Source organism: Anser brachyrhynchus, assembly GCF_964034855.1.
Source record: "Anser brachyrhynchus genome assembly, chromosome: 12".
NCBI lineage: Eukaryota > Metazoa > Chordata > Aves > Anseriformes > Anatidae > Anser > Anser brachyrhynchus.
The window spans coordinates 10880166-10901206 of NC_137707.1; the positions used below are offsets into that span (position 1 = coordinate 10880166).

At 42.4% G+C, this 21041-nt stretch overlaps 1 protein-coding gene across 3 annotated transcripts in view; it reads left to right on the forward strand.

The window, feature by feature from the left end:
- PEPD (peptidase D) overlaps nt 1–18703 on the forward strand; it is a 134791-nt gene extending 116088 nt beyond the window's left edge. For 2 of the 3 annotated variants that reach the window (XM_080552747.1, XM_080552746.1), the window contains exons 14-15: nt 9597–9788; nt 18024–18703. In XM_080552747.1, the coding sequence (XP_080408873.1) occupies nt 9597–9788; nt 18024–18173 (342 nt within the window). In that variant the 3' untranslated portion in view covers nt 18174–18703. Of the gene's footprint in view, nt 1–9596; nt 10118–17699 lie in introns of all 3 variants that reach the window. The other variant, XR_013938464.1, reaches the window with a different exon arrangement.
- The last annotated feature ends 2338 nt before the right edge of the window (nt 18704–21041 follow it).

Here is a 21041-nt window from a genome sequence, read left to right on the forward strand (position 1 = left end):
CGCAGGGGATGTGGTGACTTGGGAGAATTCATGGACTTTGAAATCCAGGACCCCAGCGTTGCATGCCTCTGCTTAGATCGTTTTCGCTTACGTTGTGAATAACCTTGCTGGATTTGGTGCAGTTGCTGAAACTTGAGCATATGTTCAAGACTTGGTACGTTAGAGAGAACTAAATTTTAGGAAAAAGTGAGAAGAATTAAGAGAATGAAAAGTACCGTGTTGGCTTTTTATTTATATTTTTTTATATAATTTAAGAGACATTTTTTCTGAGAGCATTCTGATCCATCCAGAGTTCTGTAAGAGCAACCTCTTATAGATAAAACTAGATTTAGGGATTCAATTTTCATACAAGTTACACTCTCCACTTTTATATTGAAGGTCTGTAAAAAATACCAGAGCTCTATGCAGATAGAGAATTTTATACTTGCAGATGTTAAATTTGTTTGTGTAGACATGCAACTACATTCTTAAATTAAAAATATTTGCATGGCTAATTCCCTTTCAAAATCTGATCCTAAATAACAAATTTCCTGAATATGGGGGAAGCATATATGTGAACTCATGAACAAATAACTGAAGACCTGTCTTGGCATATAAATGTGCATGTTGATGGCTGTGTGGCATCAGCTTAGTTTGAAAAACAGTGAATTTGGGCTTCTGTAGAAGAGCAGCCCCTTTAAAGTCTCTCTGCAGCATTGATTCCACCTCTGTTAGACCTGTCACATCTCTTCTGACCCAGAGCATGAGATTCCTTGTATTGGGTCATTTGGCTAAGGTGAGGTACCCGAGCGTCAGAGCACCTGATGGTGGAAAACCCACATCAAAAGCCTGTCAGTGGCATGAACTGCGTTAGGTGCTTCTGGGCTTGAGCCTCTAATGGGAGGCACGGTTCCTGCCTGTGGCAGCAGGAAGCCATGGGGCTGCGGCTCCCGGGTGGTACTGGGAGGCTTCGGGGGATGAGGTTTTCCCCAAGCAAATCTAAACGTGAGCAACTGGACTCTTCTCGTGAGTCTGATACGTGTCCGTATTAAATAGGAGAAGGCTTTTTTTTATCTATGGCTTGTTGTTTCATGAGAAAATGTGTTTTGAAAGAATCAAGTGGACTGTGGAGTGATTTTTGGTGTGTTTTAAACATTTACTACCTAGCAGGATTTTCACAAGGAACTTTATAAAGCTATTTGTGTGTTTATTGTACGCTGAGCCTATGCCATGTATCTTGCTCTTTTTTTCTAACTGGTTAAGAAGCAAGTTATTTTATTTTGGCCGAGGGAATTTCTGGGAGTATTACAAAGGATTTTTTAAAAATAAAAACTTTTTCCAAGTGGATATTATTCCATTATTTTTCCTCAAGTGTAAACAGTTACATTTGGAATAATACAATAAGCTTTAATTTCCTAATTTTTACCCGTCACAAAGTTTTGTGTGTTCCAAAAAAACTATTTCCAGACATTGTTAGCTTAGATTAGTTATTCATTAGTAGCCAAAGTTTTTTGGTTTGCTTTTTTTTTTTCAGAATTGGCAATAATAGGTTTTCATCTTTTCCAGTAAGCTGCTTTCACATGCAGCACTGAACAAGCACTTTCTTCCTCTTTGACAAACACTAAGAAGTTTGCACGTTTTCTGTAAAGGATACTCTTGAATATTAGAAAATATAACATTTCCCATCCTTTATTGCCGTAATAAAGAGTAATGAGTGTTGGCCAGCTATAAACGTGGCTTAGCTACTCTGTTTAAGACAAGATTTTTAAAAGAACATAACCACTGGTGTTCCCTTTTTAAGCACGCAAGTAAATGTCCTGATTTTCAGAAGTGCTCTGCAGTCAAGAGCTCCTTTGAGAATGCGGCCTCCCGTAGTGCACCACGTTATTCCTACTGGGGAAGCTGAGCGTTGAATACTACTTTGAAAATCTGTCTGCTTCTTTTAAGGGTCTAACTAAAACTTGAGCAGCTCTGAAAATCCAGCCCCAGTGGTACTAATCACTTCAGAAAATCTGGCCCTCAGTCAGAAAGAGCTAGCTTCAAAGGGTGAAAACTCCACTGGGCTTAGCTTCAGCTGTAAAATTTAATCATGGAGGTGGTTTTCCCACACTCTTTCATTTGTTTCTGGGTAAATTCGATATGGGATATAAATGAGGGTTTGTGCCTGTTGCAATTGAGAAAATGTGGTAGGTGATCCCAAATTTTCAGACCCTGAGGTAGATGGGGCTGAAGTTTTCATTTAAATCTAGGTTCTGTGTCTCTAGATGCTTAAGTTGATTCAATTTCATGTTATATTAATTGACTGTAAGGCTCTGAAGAATGCTAAGTACATTTGATGACTTTCTGTAATAATAAGCCAGTTAATTTAAGTTAGGTTAATAACTACTGTGATTTTAACATCTTGTGAATTAAGAGTTTCATTTTGTTTTGTCTTTTAAAATTACAAGATTTACCTTAGTTTAAAGTTTTAATTCAGTTCTCTATTCTCATCTGATCCTTTCATTGCTATTCTGCATCAGCAAATTAAGGTTAGCGGTTTGTTTTGATCCTGGAGTTATCCATGTCCTCCATGACTGTGCGTGCTTGGGGAACATCTCTGCTGTTCGGAGAGGTGTGCAGGCTCCGTCTGGCTCAAACAGAAAGCTTTCTGCCAGGTCCTAGATGACTGTCTGGGGATTTAGGTCGCCAAACATACTAGAGAATGCAGGAATAATCTTGGTCCCTTTCTTGTTCCGGCAAAAATTATTTTCCTTTTGTATCCTAGTTTATGCTGAAGCAGAAGATTTCATTTTTTGTGGTTAGCATTGCAAATGATGCATTAATGTTTTTTTCCTTTAAGAAGCAGAGGATGAGGTGAATTTACCAAGGAGCCTAAAGCTGTTATGTGGAGCCCCAGTGATGCAAATCGCTTCACTTGGTCATAACCTTGCAAAGCCTTGCTGCAGCTTTGTGTACCCAGGACCTGCAAACATGAAACAACCTGTATGGTAGGCACTTAAATGAGCAAGGAGAAAAAGGGCCTTTTACCAGTTTTAGCATTTTTTTTTTCTTGTAGTCAGTTTTGTATGCCTTGAGAAAAGATACAAGAAATTTGCTTCTTATGCCTCATGGGGTCCCCTTGAATCACTTTCTTTTGATTCTTTGCATTCTTTTATAGCAATAGCAGAGCCGTGTGGTTGGGTGGGCCACTGAGCAGGCAGAGTGCAGGCAAAAACCAAACTGGTGAAGGCTTTCAATTCTGCAGCATTTCCATGCAGAATAGCACTGAAATCCAGAGTGCTTCTTGTCTGTGTTGGGTCAAACACCAGTAAAGTTCCCTGCGGCACTAAAGGTTCTTCTGTGGGATTTGAAACCCCTCCCAGAGTTAGGTTAATCTTCTTACGCTAGCTGTCACATCTTTCACGTGCTCAGAAAAGTTGTGATCAGGTCCCAGCAGCCTTTCCCTGCAGGGACTGATGCTGGAGTGTAGGTGTTCTTGGAAACTTAGGACTTGGGCAAAGGCAGAACAGGAGGGAATGTCCAGGTGCTGTGTCAGTGCAGTGCCTGGTGCAGACCTTGGCCTGTCTCCCCCACAGGATTCCCCTCTTCCTCTGAGAAAGAAAGTGTTGTGGACTTGTTTTTTTTATTGCTTGGATTGGGTTTCATTAATTCTGGTATTTGTTTTTTTTTTTTTGAAGGAGATACTTGCTTATGTTTGTTTTACTTGTTGAAGTTTGTTGCAAAACACTTTGTGTGCTAAGAGAGCTTTTATCTGAATATTTGTTGTCCAAATCTTTCTGAAAGTTTAGCAGAGCCTAACAGAACTTGTGTTTTTGAGCAAGTCACTCTATGTGCAGCAGGAATCTAAAACCAAGATAACACAGTTCAGGCTTCAACTGTATGTAAAAGTAAGGTGTATAAAGTGTCATGGGATACACTTCAGGGGGGTTTTGCTATGCAATTTCCGTTAATATCCAAGTATTCCAAGTATCAAAAGATCCACAAAAGAAAAATGCCTTTCACTTAAGGCTATAGCCTATGTATGTTTTGTTTATGTCACAAAAAGACACGTCTGTTACATTTTAAAACAGTGCTTGTCCTGGGTCTCATCTTAAAGCAGTGTTGCTGTTGGCTTTTGAAACTTTTTATCCAAATTCTTACGAATTATCTATCTAAATAACCTATCTATCTAAATAGTATTTTCCTCATCTTCCAGATTTATGCTGTAGTTGTCAAGTTAGTGATTTTTACTATTTGCTCTATTACTCTCACTCCTAGGTTTTAAGAAAAGAAAAAAAGACAAAATCTGTACATTGCATTGTTTCCGTTATGATAGCAATGGAGGTTGGTGACATCTGGGGATCAGGCAGTAAAAATGACAGGTGAAGTTCTGGACAAAACCACGTTAAAGCAATGGATCGAAATTCAGCTGTATCTGACTCCGCTGTTTCAGCTGATTCAGCTGTATCTGAGCCGGCAGAGTTACCTCCACTAAGTGACAGGTGATTCTTCCTCGCTCCCTGCAATAGCAGGAAACTTACCAGGCAGTTTAAACCTGATACCACAGTTAATACCTAGGAAAAGAACAAAAATGTTCCAAATAAAAATAGCCAGTTAATATCATTTGCCCTTCATTCCCCCAATATTAACTTTGAGCTGTGTCCCAGAAGCTCCAGCTAGTAATTAGATTCTCGTGCAGAAGTGGAAGCTTTGACTTGCAAATGCCACAAGTGGTATGTGATGCTTGGGGCATGTTCTCGGGTAACCTGCTGCTGATTTCAAAGGCACGACTAGCAGTACCTTCAGGTGACTATAGGCAGCTCAGGCTGCTGGGGAAAAGCGGGACAGACTGAATAAAGTAATCTTCATTAGCAGCACTCAGCTAGAGAAACAAGGGCTGAGAGGGAAGGGACCAGGAGACAAGTGAAATGGAATTCAGGCCTTTTATTTTACTAGCCACATAGGGCTACATTCTTTTTACAATAAATGAGCTAATTAGATGTTGGGTATACACAGTGGGAGAATGGGGAAGAGGGAAAGAGCTGAGATTTCACTTCAGTGTTAATTTTGTATAATCTCAATACAGCGTTGGTATTCTGTTGAATTAAATATTTGTTTGAACTCAATTTGGTAAAATGGTTAGGACTTCACTGTATCGGATGTGGTCCAAATGGGACAGTCCTATTTGTCAGGCTCAGAGAAGTTCTGTGATGATTTAACTGGAAAAAAGCACCAGAAACTAGTTTTGTGTCGCTCAGTATTTGCAGTTATGAATAGCTTTGGTGATCTCTGCTGTGGCCGTGTTTTGCTGCTATTGCTGGCTTGAGAAAACTTGTGGGTGATGCCAACTAAGCCTTGCAGCCCTGGTTTCTGTGTTTGTGCATCGCCAGCTGGTGTATTGGATCTGTAGGAGATGAGCAGCCAGGAGAGACATCACCTATGTATTTTTCTTTTGACCTGATGTAAAGACAGACCCAAGATCAGTCTCACCCAAGGGGTCCAAGAGCTCTTTGTGCTTCCCATCATTGTGCCTGGTAGCTGGTGGCTGTGGGACAACATCCATCCTGATGCGCATTGCAGTTCTTCCATAGAAGAAGCAACATGTACCACCATTAACCACTGAGCTGCTTAAAAGCAGGTAGCTATTCATCCTTACATTGAGGTATTCTGGGGATATTGCAACTTCTAGTCTTCCGTAACTACTTTCCTGAGCGTTAGGCATATCTGCATACTTCGTAATTCCCTCCTTATTCCAAAAATAGATCTATATTTTATATTACTCTCCACTTAACTTAATTTGAACTTTTATTTTGCTTACATAGTAATGAAATCAGTTTACATAATAATTCTCTTGTTCCCTTGACAGTCCTTATTGCCTAGACATGCTGTTTTTTGTTACCTTACATGAACCATTAATTGGAATCTGATGTTCTTGGCAGGAGTACAGTCACAAATGACAGTGTCATACATCTGTGCTTACTGTGGGAGTGTCTCAATTTTAAAATGTGAGCAGAACCTCCAAATAAAATCAGTCTTAGAAAATGGTTTTGGATATAGTTTTTTGTTGCAGTATACAGGAAAATAAACAGTTCTTTGAAAAGTAATATTCCCAAAATATCACTAGGAGTCTCTTTTTGGATGCCTAGGTGTTAATATTTTCTAGATTATTCTCTATTCTTTTTTTTGTACCATCTTACGCTTTACAATTGTACGTACAGCACTGAGTGTGACAGGGTCCTGATCCATGGCCAGGCCTCCAGGATATAACAATAATAGAAACAGATATTCACAACTGCTGCGCCGGCATTCAGACTTTTACTCTTCATTTCATCTAACTCCAAAACAACATCGTGGTTATTGTTGAAAACAAGGCATTAGCTGTCTAGTTGCAAAATACGTGGAAGCTTCCTCCTTACACAGAAGGAAATCTGTTAACGGCAGAGGATTCATACCAGCGGAGCGAGGTTTCCCCAGCAGGCTTTGCTCCCAACAGGGTTTGATGTGATGATGGGACATGGCAGTGTCCTTGTTTCAGACCTCTCACCTTCCGTTTGGGGAGGGAGCTGTCTCAGTCGTTAGAAGAGTCCTCAGTTGTCCTGGTTCTGTAAACCACCAAAGCAGAGCTGGTGGACATGGTACCTACCGAGATAGTCACAAGTGCCTGATATGTCACTGGGGATGCTGAGGCCATAGCTTTATGTATGTTTTAATCCAGTGCTGCTCTCAAAAGAAGGAATTTTGTCATCCCCCCCACATGATCATCTTCCCTGCCGTGCTCTTGCCCTTCCTCAGCACAACTTTTCCTTCAGCTTCACGTGAGACAGACTGGGTATGCATGGCCACATACAGGTGACAGCCAGAAACCCGCTTCTCCTCTTCCATTTCACGCATCTCTTAGTGAACACCTTGCCAGACTCTACTGAAGGGGCAGATAGGGCTTCCCTGCCACATGCCCACCCACTGGTGTCCTGCTTTCTGTCCTTGATAAGCTGAGCAGTTACCCTTTCTCCAAAGGCCCATAAAAGATGCTTTCGTGGAAGAAATGCAGCTGCTGCCATTTACCCAGTGGCTTCAGTACCCACAAAATCCAAGGATATGAAGATGAAACCAGGAGCTAACACAATGTGGAGTTGCTAGGATTGAGGGAATATCAGAAAGCTTGCAAATTTCTTCTGCTTCTGTAGGAGCAGGACTGGGGGCTGCTCCCTTTGTTGGTGACTGTCCAGGGAGCTTCCACCTCCGAGGGCATCCACTTGTGTGTCCCTGGCTCTTGCTTGTTGGCTGTAAGCATGTTGTTAGCTTCCTGGAGGGAATGCTAAAAGCAGAATCAGACTGCAGACTGTCCAGACAAATCATCTGAGTGTTGCTTTAGCGCTTGTATGGAGAGACCTGAGGTGGGCATCCAGGCTCGATCATCACACCTGGTGTTAAATCTCCTTTGCTTTAAGAAAAGGCAAAAAATGCACACGCAATGCCAGCGCTGCCTTCAGAGGATGTTTGCCATTGTTTTTCTCACTGTGCATTCATCTTTCTAGCATCTGTCTTGGATTGACTGCCTTAGAAAAGGCATTTACAAACAGAATTGAAGGGAAGTACACTTAAAAGCCAAATATGGGTTGTTTGTTGTAAAGCAGCCGATAGATAGTTGGCAACACACCAAAAGGTCCAGACACTAATCTAATTGTTTACAGCTCATGGAAAGATTAATCCACAAGATTGGATGCCCTCATTTCCTTTACGCATTACAATGAATGTGTGAGATGCCAAACCCCATGGGGCAGCAACAAAAAAGAAAAATGGCTCCATTTCTGCACAGTTATTGTTTCAAGTTTAGAAATATATTGATTTTCTTTGATTTTTGATAAGAATTTAAATGCAAAGTGCTGTGCTTTAATATCAGACTATTTGTGTTTCCTGGCCTCAGTACATCAAAATCGTGCTTTCTGATTTTAATGTAACATGGAAAGCATGGATTGAATGTTTGGAATGGAAGGTATCAATTATACAGTGAAAACGGTCAGAGTATGTTTGCTGCATCCCATTGGCCTGGCTTACAAGGGCACCAAGAACTGCATATGTTCAGCATTTCTGAAAAATGGGCACATGCGGATGCCCAAGCTGGTTAGCTCTGAAAACCTTGGCTACTGTAAGATGTCATGCATTGGGACAGAATAGCTCTGCAAAGGAAAAAAAAGAAACCCCGTTATTGCTTGGGTGACCGGTGAGAACAAAACAAACAGTGCTGAGTGGCTACTGCAGGTTCTGCTCCTGTGAGATAGGCTTTCTCTGAACTGAAAGTGGAGCTCAAGAGCAAACAGTGCTGTGGGGTTAGACACACTTTGAAGAGGGAGCGATTCAGTGAGATTTAAAACATGGCTAATATGCAGGGTATGCCCCTGCCTACCCCCGGCTTCATGGCACTTCTTCCAGAGGCGTGGAAGAAATGCAGGAGTGCAGCCTTGCCAGGCAGCCCTGGCTGCCAGGAGCAGAGGGTAGCGTCCCGGCAATGTGCTTCCCCTTCCAGAAGGGAATGTTTCATCCAACTGGTACCAGTTACAGTGCTGGTGCTTTTGAAAAGAGTCAGCCTGCTACCGACAGGAAAACTGTGATGACTTTGGCCATGAGAAGGCCTTGGGAAAGTGACCTGGAGACCAGATAAATAAAGCCTTTGTCTTGCAAACCCACTAACCTTTGACTGGCTAGTTTGGAAAAGTTTTCATGAGTGAAGTTCAACGTGTGTACATGTTTGTAAGCTGGCAGGCCTGTGATCTGTTTGCTGGTCATCACAATATTTGTTGATGAAATTTTGCTACAGTTGCAAAGGATTTTCAAAAAACTAGTGGGATCAAGATATATTTATTCAGATGTTGCAATACCTGGCACATTTGGGGGAAGAAAATTAATATCCTGAACTAGTCTTTGTAGTGTTTCTAATTCCTTGACTAAGCACGTCCTCATATATCATTTTACTTTACCAGCTTTTGAGAAGAAGAGAATATTTTGCTAGTCAGAACTTGTTTTGACATGGTGCTGACTGATATTATTAAAAACTATGTTGCCTGAAAGTCTGAATCTGACAAAAGTTTAGTTTTAAATGGGCTGCTTTTATGAGGTCATGTGTAGACTCATTGCTCATGAATCAAGATCATAAATGTATAAGCTTAATAACATACAGTGAGAATAAACATTTGCATATCCTTGGAGAAATTGTTCTCTGTTGCATAGTTCGGCTATTTCAGCCATGATGTGGAGGGTGCATTTCAAGATTTTCATGTTGCTTAAGATATTATACATTTCAAGAGAAGGTACCGAAAGAAATAGTGCAAGAAATTATTTATTCTCCAGAAACAGTGCATCTCCCAAGGTAGAGTGTGACAGTACCGAGCACATCCTAAAGCCAGAACTTCTGCAGCCTCAAAAATAGTTTGGCTATTGAGTTGAAACCTGGTAATCACTGTGCCTGAAAGCTAAATGAGAGAATGATGAGAGAAAATTGTATAGCACAATTTCAGTCCTCTAATTCCCAATTATTTTACGTGTTTTGGATGTCTTATGGAATGGTCAGCATAGGATGGTCTTGATAAGAGGTTTGTCACAGATGGTGTTTCTGTCCATCAGAACTGGTGTTTTTTCCCCAGGGAGTGGACCGCATTGACCTGCCAGGGCTCCGAAGCCTGCGCACTGCCCGGAACCTGGAGCAGGGCATGGTGCTGACCATCGAACCAGGCATCTACTTCATCGACCACCTCTTGGACCAAGCTCTCCGCGATCCTGCGCAGTCCTGTTTCATCAACAATGATGTCCTGCAGCGTTTCAGGGGATTTGGTGGGGTGAGTAATTTTTGGCTGGATGGCTTTCTGAAACCCTTTTTCTGTTCCTTTCCTATATACTTGAGAAGTTTTAATGTCTTTTATGGGGGTCTGTTCCTGAAACAGTACCTCAGGCCATTTTGCCCTGCAGACAAACTGGTCTTTTCTTGTTATTTTTAAATGTAGTTTTATACTTGTGATATCTAATTAACAAGAGACCTGTATTTTTCCATTGATTGAAATACCTTCTGTCAACACTGTACAGTTACGTGCCAGGTAGGAGTTCTGTCCAATCCAAGACGTGTATATGTTATGAAATAAGAGACTGAGATTCACATTCCAGAGTTACAGCAGCAGCAGTCGGGTGCTCCGTCCCCAGGCAGGAGAGTCTTACGCTGTTCAAGTCAGGCATTAGAGAAAAACAGCAATAATTACTCTTACTGCATTATTGCCAGAATGGCCTGAAACTGATTAATGTAAAACCTTCCCCTGTTTTCCTGAGGAATGGCCAATGGTTTTCATGAGCTCTCGTGCTTAAGGTATCACATTGCAGGGCTTATGTAGTAGCATGTGTGTAGAAAAGGTTGGCTGACTGAGGAGGTAGCAGTGGTCCGAATGATCGTTTCCACTCAGAGAGCTGCTGTGTAAATAGAAGGGCCTTGTTTCTCCATGCTCTCCAGGGCATTTCCCATTCAAAACCACCACCCTAGCAGAGTGTGTAGCAGTTGCAGTGGCTTCCAGTAGGTTTTCATTTTAGCAGAGCGAGCATTTGAAGGGTGCCGCATTGTTCTCTGGGCTTCCGTATTCATGCACAGAGAAGATAAAGCAGGCAGCTGTAGTGCCCCATCCTTCTCTTGGCTTTTCTGCTAAGTCTCAACACAGCTAACAATCGCTGGCAACGGCGGTGATTTTCTGGTATGAGAAGTCACTCATTAGGAATTGTCTGTTGCTGCCATCAACTAATTTATCACTGTACGCCAGCCATGAGAGGGTAATTACTGTAACGCTCTTGGTCTGAGCTGGCTTTGAACCACCAACCCAGACCAAAAAGTTGTGTGTGCCATTACCAGCTGTGTGAGTCACTCGGGCTCCTGGGCAGCCGCCTCTGGAAGCTCGCTATCCGGTGTGAGCAATCTAATCAAGAGATGTGGGACTTTACCCTCTCTGCTATTTAATTCACTGCTGAGGTTTGAGACGTTACCTGTCTCTGTGTTGTTTCTTTATCAAGACTTGCCAGCCAGCCAGCTGAGATACAGATGAATGAAAGGCAGTTAACTCTGCGTTTTCTAATTTTGAACATGTTATATGTGGTACCATGCGCTGAAACATATTCTAAAGGAACACTGTAGTGCACTTATGTAGCTTAACAGCACAATGAAAACAGTTTTAACTATTTTCATTTTTCTTGCAAACACACTGTGGGAGGTTTTGGGCAGTTGAATTGATTCCTGGTGAGCTTTCTTTGGAAGCGTTCAGTGAAGCCCACATTTTTCCATGGTTTGCTGTGAATGCCCACTCCAGCTCTGCTGGCTTGAGGCATGCACATGGCTCACCTGCTGTGTGTGTTTGCATGCAACAGGAATGGCAGCACAGCATCTCTACCTTGGTATGACTTGCTGAATCAGTCACTTCTGTTCCAGAGATTCCAAATGAAGTCTAACTTTCTCCCCTGTTTTTTGCTTAGCTTCCTGTAATGATGACTTGTAAGGAGAGCTAGCCAACAAACTTTGCAAAAAGGGGGAGCTGCCCAAAAACGATTGAGCAAAAATCTAAATCTCCGATCCCCCTGTGAACAATACATTTTACTTAGAGAAAAAAAAATAATACACACACACCCTGAGCCAGATGTTGTCACTTGATTTTGTCCAGGAGAAGAATGGAAATAAAATCTCAGACAGAAATGCATCTGAATATTTCTGAATTCTGCACAAAAGCTGAACTGTAATGCAATCAAAATGCAATTTGTGTTGTTCAGAGTGCTTAGTTATCTGCATGCTGGTTCATTTTAGCTTTTCCAGAATGAATGAGTATTTGTCTCAAACGTATGTCAGAAAACTTTCTCTCTACATGATTTAAAGATCTTATGAAGCCCAGTGTTGTTACTGATGTGTAGTCATATGTAGTCATAGTAGTATGGGGATTAGTACTGATGGCAGTTCTAGCCAAGGAGCTCACTACAGTCATGTCCAATGTTTCTTTAAGTTTGAAAGAAAAATACGTACTGAAAAAGGAAATAACTAGCCTATTTTCCTCTACAGAGTTCAGCACTAATTAAAGTATTCTTAATTTGGTATGGTTTAATTCACTTCAAAAATGAACTTATATTAACCAAAGTAACACCACTGTAATTCTGAGTAAGATGATCTACACAGGGATTTGTGGAGTTTAATGAATTCACCTTGAATTCATGTCTTTTTTGGTTTTGGATAATTTTCTTGAATGTGACAAGTCTCTGCACTGAGAACAGAAGCCCTCTTGCTGTGCCAGAAACACTGTAGCCATTTACTGTAATTCATGCTGCCTAGTGTTAGCTGTAAGGAGATTATAAAAGCTTCAGAGCAAGGAAGAATGGAGAAAATGAGAGTTTTTCCTTCTGTAACTGTGAATATCTGCTGGTACCCACCGTCGGTGCTGGTGCAGCAGCACAACTGCACACATTCAGACCAGGTGCAAGGCAGCCCAGCCTTTCTGCCTACGTGTAACGCAAACACACCCGGGCTGTATGGCTGTAACTGCTGCTCGGAAACCTTGTAATTTGGCCCCTTCCCAAACAAGAGCTGTTCTTTATCAAATATGGATCCCTCTGGAGCGAGGCAAGAGGTTTTGCTGAGGGAGCTGCTTCTGAGAGCGCACGTTGCTCTGTCTGAAGCCCTAAACTCGTACTTGACAGACGTGAAGTCCAGTTTCGGGTCCACTACAAGCTTCCTCTGCCAATTTTGGGAAGTCACTCGGTCACATGTACTTTAGTTCTCAGTCTGTGAAATGAAGGCCCAGTTTACGGAGGTCATAAACGCTGTGGGGCAAGGGCTGCCGTCAGGCGGTGGCGCAGCACCTGTCCCAGGGCACCTCTGCTCTCCCCAGGCTCTGTGAGCGCTGCTCTGTTGCATAAACAGAGAGGTGCAAGTAGAGCACATAGAGGTATGTATACATGGTTGTATGTTTTGCTCAGGAAAAGCATTTGGTTCCTGAGAGAAGGGGAAATACCAACTCCAAATGCTGCCCTTTAGGGTTTGACATTTCCATTCTTCATAAGCTGATTTCTGATTCATGCAGTTCATATGATGTTTTCTCGAAGACGCAGTAAAACCATTCAGTCTTTTTTTGGCCTTAAGTATTCAGTCTCTGTTCAGGCTATATTTTTCCCTAAGATTTGTAGAACCAGCACTGCACTTAATATGTGAAAACTGTATGTAACTTAGAGAAAATGCTCCATCACAGCTAAACGATGAATATATTACTTCCTTTCATTTGCAGATTTTTCTCGCTTTAAAGTTAAATAGAGTTACAATACCTAGCTCTTGAAGATCTGCAAAAATTATTATATTTTTTGAAACAATAGGACTTCCCTATTCAGGAAGGAATGTTAAACCAGATAAAAAGCAGAAAATACTTCTCTGTTTTGCATCTCTGAAAAGATATTTAATTGCTTCTACCTTTAGCTCACAAAGCCATGCAGTTGTCTTTATCATTATTTCTATTTTGCATAAGGCTGAGCTCTGTTCCTGGGCTTGTGGCAAATGTGTGTTGTGGAATGAAGTAGCTTACTATGCAATAAACATTATAATACTCATCTGCTTTTTAACATTTCACATTATGCAACAGTAATAATGCTACTCAACATATTTTGGAAAAGTTTTCACAGAAAAGCAGTTGTCTTCATGAAAGATTATAGCTTTCTGTAAAGTTTTGAGAAGTGATAGTCGTAGGCAGCCCAAAATCAGTGACTAGTTGCTTACAAACCTTCTTTACCCTTTTCTCTTAAGTTGTCTAATTAATGTAATTAGGTTAAACTAAGAGCAGTTGCTATTAACCTGTATTTAGCTTATAGTTTATTGCTTCTTTTTGAGGCTTGATGAAGGGAATGTGTGCCTCAACCTTCTTTGTCCAGCCATATCAGTTGATCTAATAAAATGCATGGCCTCACCCTGCAAATCTCGATCCTCTTTTATGAAATCTTTATATGTAGACCTTTAAAATAAATTGTGCCTGACACGAGGACTTGCTTTTGAGTAAGAGAAGGGAGACTGGCAGCAGGGGATAAGAAAGAGTCCCTGCACAGCAGAGAGACTGTTAGCCTCTGAAGGAGACATCCTTGTGTTACCTCTTCATATAATGTTGGAACAGGAGAGTGCCAGATGTTTCCCCAGTCCTGCACCATACCCACCTCTCCCTAACTTTGACATAGGGGTGAACCTATTTTCTAATCAATCCTTGTATATCCCCATGAAGTATGGAAGCTGAACTCTGTGACAAGTTTGCATACAAGTTTGCTGTATTAAAATTATTGGTGAGTCGATGGCTCAGTCCCCTTGTCTACACGCATCTGCCTCTGCAGGAAACAAGCTATAAAAGCAGATGCATGGCTTCTTCAGTTGGCCAGAAACACATGTGCTAATTTACTTTGTGTGGCAGCACATGTGGCACATGTCCTGTAATCCTTTCCCAGGCAGGTCTCCTGCTCTAGGATCTTGTAGTGATAGTATTGCTGATTTCCACAGCCATAAACAAATGCTCAATAGATTAAAAAAATGGAGACGTGTCACCAGTGGTCTTTTTTCATCACATCTGGGATCTGTCATCGTGCAGATCTGGACTATTTAATTGGCCAAAATTGTTTCTTGACTCTCAGAAGCCTTTTATATATATCATCATCCAAAAGAAATGAATGAGTGCTACAACCCCCTTCGCTTGGAAGATAACACAAGAGGCTCTGGGGAGCATGACTGTATTAGTTAGTCAGGACAAAGTGCGAGGCTGTATATATAGCTGACAGCAGCATGGTGTTTAACTCCTGTGCTGTCCTTGGCTGTGCCCGCACAGCCTTGCTTTGGGACAGGCTTAGGTTCATTGAATCAAGCCACATGATGGTCTGTTGATGGCGTTAGGCAGTTGTGCAATCAAATGTATCTAAATAGATCATGCCACTACCCATGATAAGAAAAAGGCGTTTTAGGATCCTGGCGTTCCTTTGCAGGAGTGCTTCCTGAAACATGCCATCTCATGCTGAAAAAGCAAAGTCCCTCCTGGGGTGTTTGCAGGGAGCCCCTGAGAGCCGCTGCTGCAGTGATGGCCCCACACCTCCCTTTGCTGTTCCTTTAAGCCGCGTTTGATTCCAGACCACGTTGTAGCCCTGAAACGAGCAGCACTGCGGAACAAAGAGCCTGCAAACAGGGACAGCTCTAAGAGCAAGTTTCATAACAACTGTCCCCCACTGGGAAAGGCAGTCCCAAGTTAGTAAGCCTTGCCAGCCAGATCCAGCATCTTTTGTCCATTTGGACAGAAGACAAGACCAAGTGCCGGGCTCTCCTGGAGGGAAGGTTTTGCAGGTCCTCTGAAGCTGCTTCTTGCTGCTGCTGAGTTTAAGCTCATTGTGAAGCACTGATGATGTGAACAGAAAAGCAAATGCAAAAAAAAATTCCCCTCTTGAGAACCTGTGTTCTTCTGCACTTGTGTTCTTTTTAGGTAAAGGGATCGTATGCACCAAGAGTGGGAAGTATTTCTTCTCTGTTATGGCAAGTGCACACTTCAGGTTAGATTCATCCAGGCAGAGGGATGGTTGGATCCTGGAGAAGGAGCTGGAGCTTCCCTAGGAGTGCTAGATGAGGCGCTAGTGGAGCGGCACGTTCATGCCTCCAGCTGCATCCTGTTGACCCGCTGAGCAGCTGGTGGAGAGCAGCAGGAGACACAGGGCTGGCTCTGCTGCCTTACACAGCAATCCACAGCAGCCTCCTAACAATCCTCCTCCTATATGACCAGTTGCTGTGTGTGGCACTCCAAACTTGTGGGTCTCCCCTGTCCTCTTCTGTTTGGTAACTCCCAGTTTTCAGACATAGATGGCTCCAGCACCCCCCTGTGCTTTGCTTGTTCAGGGTCTTTTGCTTTCCACCTCTGCCAGAACCTCCTTTTCTGTAGTCCTAAGCCAGCCCCCATCTCTTTGTCCCTTTATCCTCTTACAGAATTGCCCATTTCCAGGCTCCAACCGTTCCAGACTTTACCTCTGCATCCATTGTTTGTCAGTCCTGTCTGGCCTCACTGTATCTCGCTTTCCATGGCTCCTTTCCTCACTCTAGCTCCATTTTCCAGCTCATTCCCCATCCTGATTTTCTCTTGAGGCATATATAGGATGCAGTATTGACAGATTGCCCCGTGTGCTCTTCCCCATGTTAGGCTGCCTTCATCTGCTCTGCTTTCAAGGCTGTCTGTCCTCTCAAGGAGTGCCCAAGTTCTGGTGAAAGCATGAGATGCTGAACTGGAAAATAAGATTTATTTTTCTTTTTTTGCTAATCTTACTTGCTAAGCAGATGAATTGTGACTGAAATGTCTCTGTAGCAGATTCATTGGTGACTTTTAGCTCAAAGAGGTGAAACTCTGTTCAGCTGGAGGTGCTTGGGAAGGGGCTGTCCCACAGGCAGTTCTAGCTGTGGCCAGCCTTGCCTCGGATGAGTTACTTTGGCGCTTATATTTTTACTTTCTGCATCAAAGCTGTGCCCAGAGCCATTTTCACTGGCGAAATGGGGTGTTTGGGCTTTTACCACATCACCAGACAGACCTACCGCACGGATTCTAGCACTTCTGCACACTGACTGGATATACCAGCAGGTTTCTGGCAGGGCCTGGAGCACCCAGCCCCAGCAACGTGCTGCTATCAGAGGCAGCAGGATGGATGCTGGGGGCTGAATCCTTGGCTTATTTTTCATTCAGCTGGCAAAATTTGAAGCAATGAATCAAGAAAACAACCCTGGTAAAATCTGTTGAAGTGCACAGACTTGTTCATTGTGTTGCTGATTTCCCCTTCTGCAGCCTGGTGTGGGCCTTTCAGACTCACCGAGTGGAGAGGGACTTGCAGCTTTCAAATTTACAGCTGTCCAAATCAAAAGTGTGAACTCAGTGGAGTTTGCTTATTTAATTCTGCTTTATAATACACTTAACTTGATACCAACTAAAAGAAATAATCTGGCAAAGACATCATTAAACAGTTTAATAAGGGCTGGATGACTCATTTTGTTTGAACAAATGGATTATTTTGCAATCAGAAGTACAAATGTTAACCAGCTTTATTTTTAGTTGAAAATGTCAAGAGGTCAGAAACAATTAAAGCAACTGTAAGGTGGGAGTCCCCAGAGTTTGTGTTCTCTTGGATTTACACCTTACTAAAATTGCTTTTATTGCAGCTTAGCGACTTAGTAACATTTTTCTGATAAGATAACGGGAAATGACTATGTAGGCATATTTACTGGTAAGGAGAGATTAGAGACAAACAGAAATGGTACATACTTTTCATTTTAACAGAACAAGAGCTGGAAAACTGAGAGGACCTGTTTTTTCCTTGCGTGATTTAAAGTGCAATCATTGTATTTTAAAAGGAATGTCTGACCTGCTTAGGATTTTCTCATCGGCTCCAAATTCAATGTTTTGAGTATCAGCTACAAGCTATTTGATGTCGCCGTTCCTCCTTTGAAAGTTGGTTGTATTTAGAGAGAAGGGAACGTGATTTTTAAGTGCAAAGTAGTTAACTGCAGCTCAGCAACAGAACTGCTTCAAGAACAAGTACTTCAGATGTTAGCAGGCACTGCTCTTCAACCTGTCCCTAGCGAGCTGTGCACTAGCAAGGTTGGAGGCTAATTCAGGGGGAAACGTACCTTTTTCTGCTCCTGATGTCAGAGGGTGGAGATTTATTGGCCCCATGTAATTACGCAGCATGAGCTCACTGAGGCAGCATCTCACTCAGCCTGTCCCTGGGGCATCCGAAGCAGCAGAGGCACCACCTGCGTCACCTGCAGACCCACCACAGGGGAGGGGAGCCTGTGTGGTGCCGGGGCGGGTGGCAGGAGCCCGCGGCCCAAGGGGGATGTGGTCCTACAGAGCTCTGTGCCACTGCGGTGCCGAGGGTAAATGGTGCTGCTTGCTTTATGTTTTGCCTCTGTTCTGTCAACAACTCAGACTGAAACGCTCCTTGTGTTCCCACTGCCATCGCTTCCTGATGTGCTTCTCGTCTCCAGCTGGAATACCTTGATAACTGCGTCTTCTCTGTAACAGGTCCGGATCGAAGATGACATTGCAGTGACAGCCAGTGGAATGGAGCTGCTAACGTGCGTCCCACGTACTGTTGAAGAAATAGAGGCTTTCATGGCAGAAGGCCAAAGCAGTGTCAAGTCATTTGACTCCTTGTCCAGCCAAAAGCAGTAAACTGGAGGGGGATACTTAATGTCTCATGCTAATCAGTCATCATTCTGATTTAATGCTGTGGCATATAAAATGCATCTAATTCTTAGTAGTGAGAGAAGCAGGCTGGCTATTAGCTGGAATGATTCATTAATTAAAAATGAAGGTAGAAGGCTTCAGCACTGGATATCCAGGTAAACCAAATGTTACTGCTTGCAGTCAGCAGTTTAAATGACAAGTGCCACCTGAATAAACCTGCTGCATAATCGGTGGGGCTTACACTTCTATCAGAGCTTAGCTCTGACATATCTTTCTTCCAATGAAATCTGAATTTTGATGATACAGACTCTTTAAAGTAACAAGTGGATTATATGAATGCTGTCAGCAGTTTTAACAATCTAAGTCATTTATTAAACTTCAGCACAAGTATTGCGAAAAAGAAAAAATCAGCTATTCTCAGTGGACACAATGACATGTATATTTTTCTTATGGATCTTATTTCAATGAAAATGGAGTAAACAGAATGAAATTTTTATTAAAATTCATCCATGGCATCATTTGTGTTCACAACTTTGTGTTAATTATGTTCTTCTGCTGCCATTTCCTCTTCTTTATCTGACCTTTCTACCAATTTGTGCTCTGGAAATTTCAACCCATCATTAGACAGATTTTTCTGCTCTGGATAATGGGTGTATTGATCCTTTACACACAGCTCAGGGCTTATGAGATTTGTCCATCTATTTGTTCCTTAAAAATGTAGATTGCTGTGGTGTTCATGAGCCTTAAAATTTGCAAGAAGGAAGTATCTTGGTTACAGGGATTGGGGTCATTTCAGCAGCATGTGCTCTGTGAAATGATAGAGTTCTTTTTAACTGTCCAGTGCTAGCAGGTTCAGAATTAAATAATATAAATTTTATTTGGATAGACCACAAACATATTAATAATCATCATAAAATGATTTTCCATTCATGCAAGATTTAAATTACCCAGAGAATCCTTTCTTTACTGTAGGTAAAGCCTGCAGGAGAATAAATGCTCTTCTTGCATCATAAAATAGTCCTGGTTGTTCTAACTACATAAAAATAATCTTCCTTACTGAACACATCGTGCTTATGTTCATTGCTTATGAATATGTGAAAACTCCTGTTTAGTCTTCAGGCTCTTTTGCACAGTTGGACTACGAAGCAGCTTCAGAGCATTCTCTCCACCGTACCTGGGGCTCTGGAGTCACAGCAGCGTGTCAGAGTCCTTCCATGTCTTATCATTTGCCAAGGGAGGATTTTCTCCCTGTGAAGAGATCTCAATCATCTCTGCATCTCCTGTCCTGGAGATGGTACATGGGCAACAGCATCTGGGGGCCTGCAAGCTCCTGTCTTATATGGGGCATGCAATGCAGCATGGGCTTAGAGGGTGTCGAAAAGCACTGTGTTGCTGTTAGATCTGAAATAAGTTCTTTCAAAATTGTTAAATACATCACTCTTTCTGCTAATTGGGTTGATCAGAGTGACAAGGACCTGTTCTTCATTTCTAAATGCTTGTCTAAATGCATTGCCAAATAGGAAACTTCACGTGTTGGAGACTAAAGAATCACATTGTGAAATAATCCGGGGGACTTTATAGGCTCATTTTTTAGTAAAGTGACGTTAAACATATTTACATTTTTTCATAGGTTGTTTGGCCGTAGTCTGTAAGAGGTAAGTACAGGAGGTGTTGAGCGAGAAGGGGAAGGGATGAGGAGGGAAGGACGTGCGATCAGCAGCTTTACCTGCAATTGTGCTAACGCTTCCTTTTGAGGTGACTGGCAGGCTCATGACCTGAAATGCAGTACTCGTGCAAAAGTCTCAAGCTTTGCTTTGGTAAGAATAGATTTGGTTTGTGCAGATACAGAAGCACAGAAACCTGCTGGCAATGCTCCAGGCTCGTCTCCCCTTAAACCTCGGGAGGTTTTTTCAGTGCGAAACTGTGCTCACGGCCTCGGCCTGCTTCCCTCTGAGTCAAAGTACGTTTCTGCGGTGTGCTCTGAACACACCCAGGAGCTCGCTCACTGCTTTGGGCACTCTGAAACCTGCAGTTGCTTTGGTTCAATAGCAGTTACTATTTTAAAGTAACACTTCACAGATTATCCAAAAAAAAAAATAAAAAATCTTGGAATTGTTTCAACTAAGCTGTAACCCCAGTGTAGTTAATAGGCCTTTCCCTGCCTGTGATTAATCTTGGCAAATACTGGTCTCTGCTGCTGCAGAACAGGTCGAGCAATCTGGTGTTGTGCAGGAGGCAGAACTGGTTTTGCTTCGACATGTACCAGCGAACAGGAGCTTTGCGGGGAAGGCGCTCGCTCACGTAACCGGCTGCTCTTTTGTTGTGCTCGCCCGGGACAGGGAAGCGTTGCAGTTGGCATGTGCACTGTCCTCCATTTTCCTTCCTAATCAGGCCTGTGAATTCAGTCACTAGAAATTTCACCCTTCCTTCCAGAGCTCTGTTCTGTAATTATGATAATTTTTATCCACTTAAGCAAAAAGTGAATTGGAATTATATTTTTAAATTAGCATTGGGGAGGGGGGCGAGGGCAGGGAAGGAAGCCTTTAAAAAAATGCAAAATGTTATTTAATAAATTTTAAATGTATGGGGAGGGGAGAATGCAGGTCATGACAAATTTTCTTTTTGGCTACATTAGGATTTGTTAGGCTATTAGCTGTATTTTCCCAAATGCCTTTCCCCCCTGGTGCAGACTCAAGGAGAGTCGCACCAAAATAGCAGAGTGCATTGTGTTGAGCAAGTTGGCGTGTTTAAAAAGGTCCAAGTAGTGAGCTGATATATTTAAATTGCTTCAGCTGCCTGGGGTTGGAGGCGCTCTGGGTTTATCTGCCATGCAAATCATGCTGCTGCAGCGAC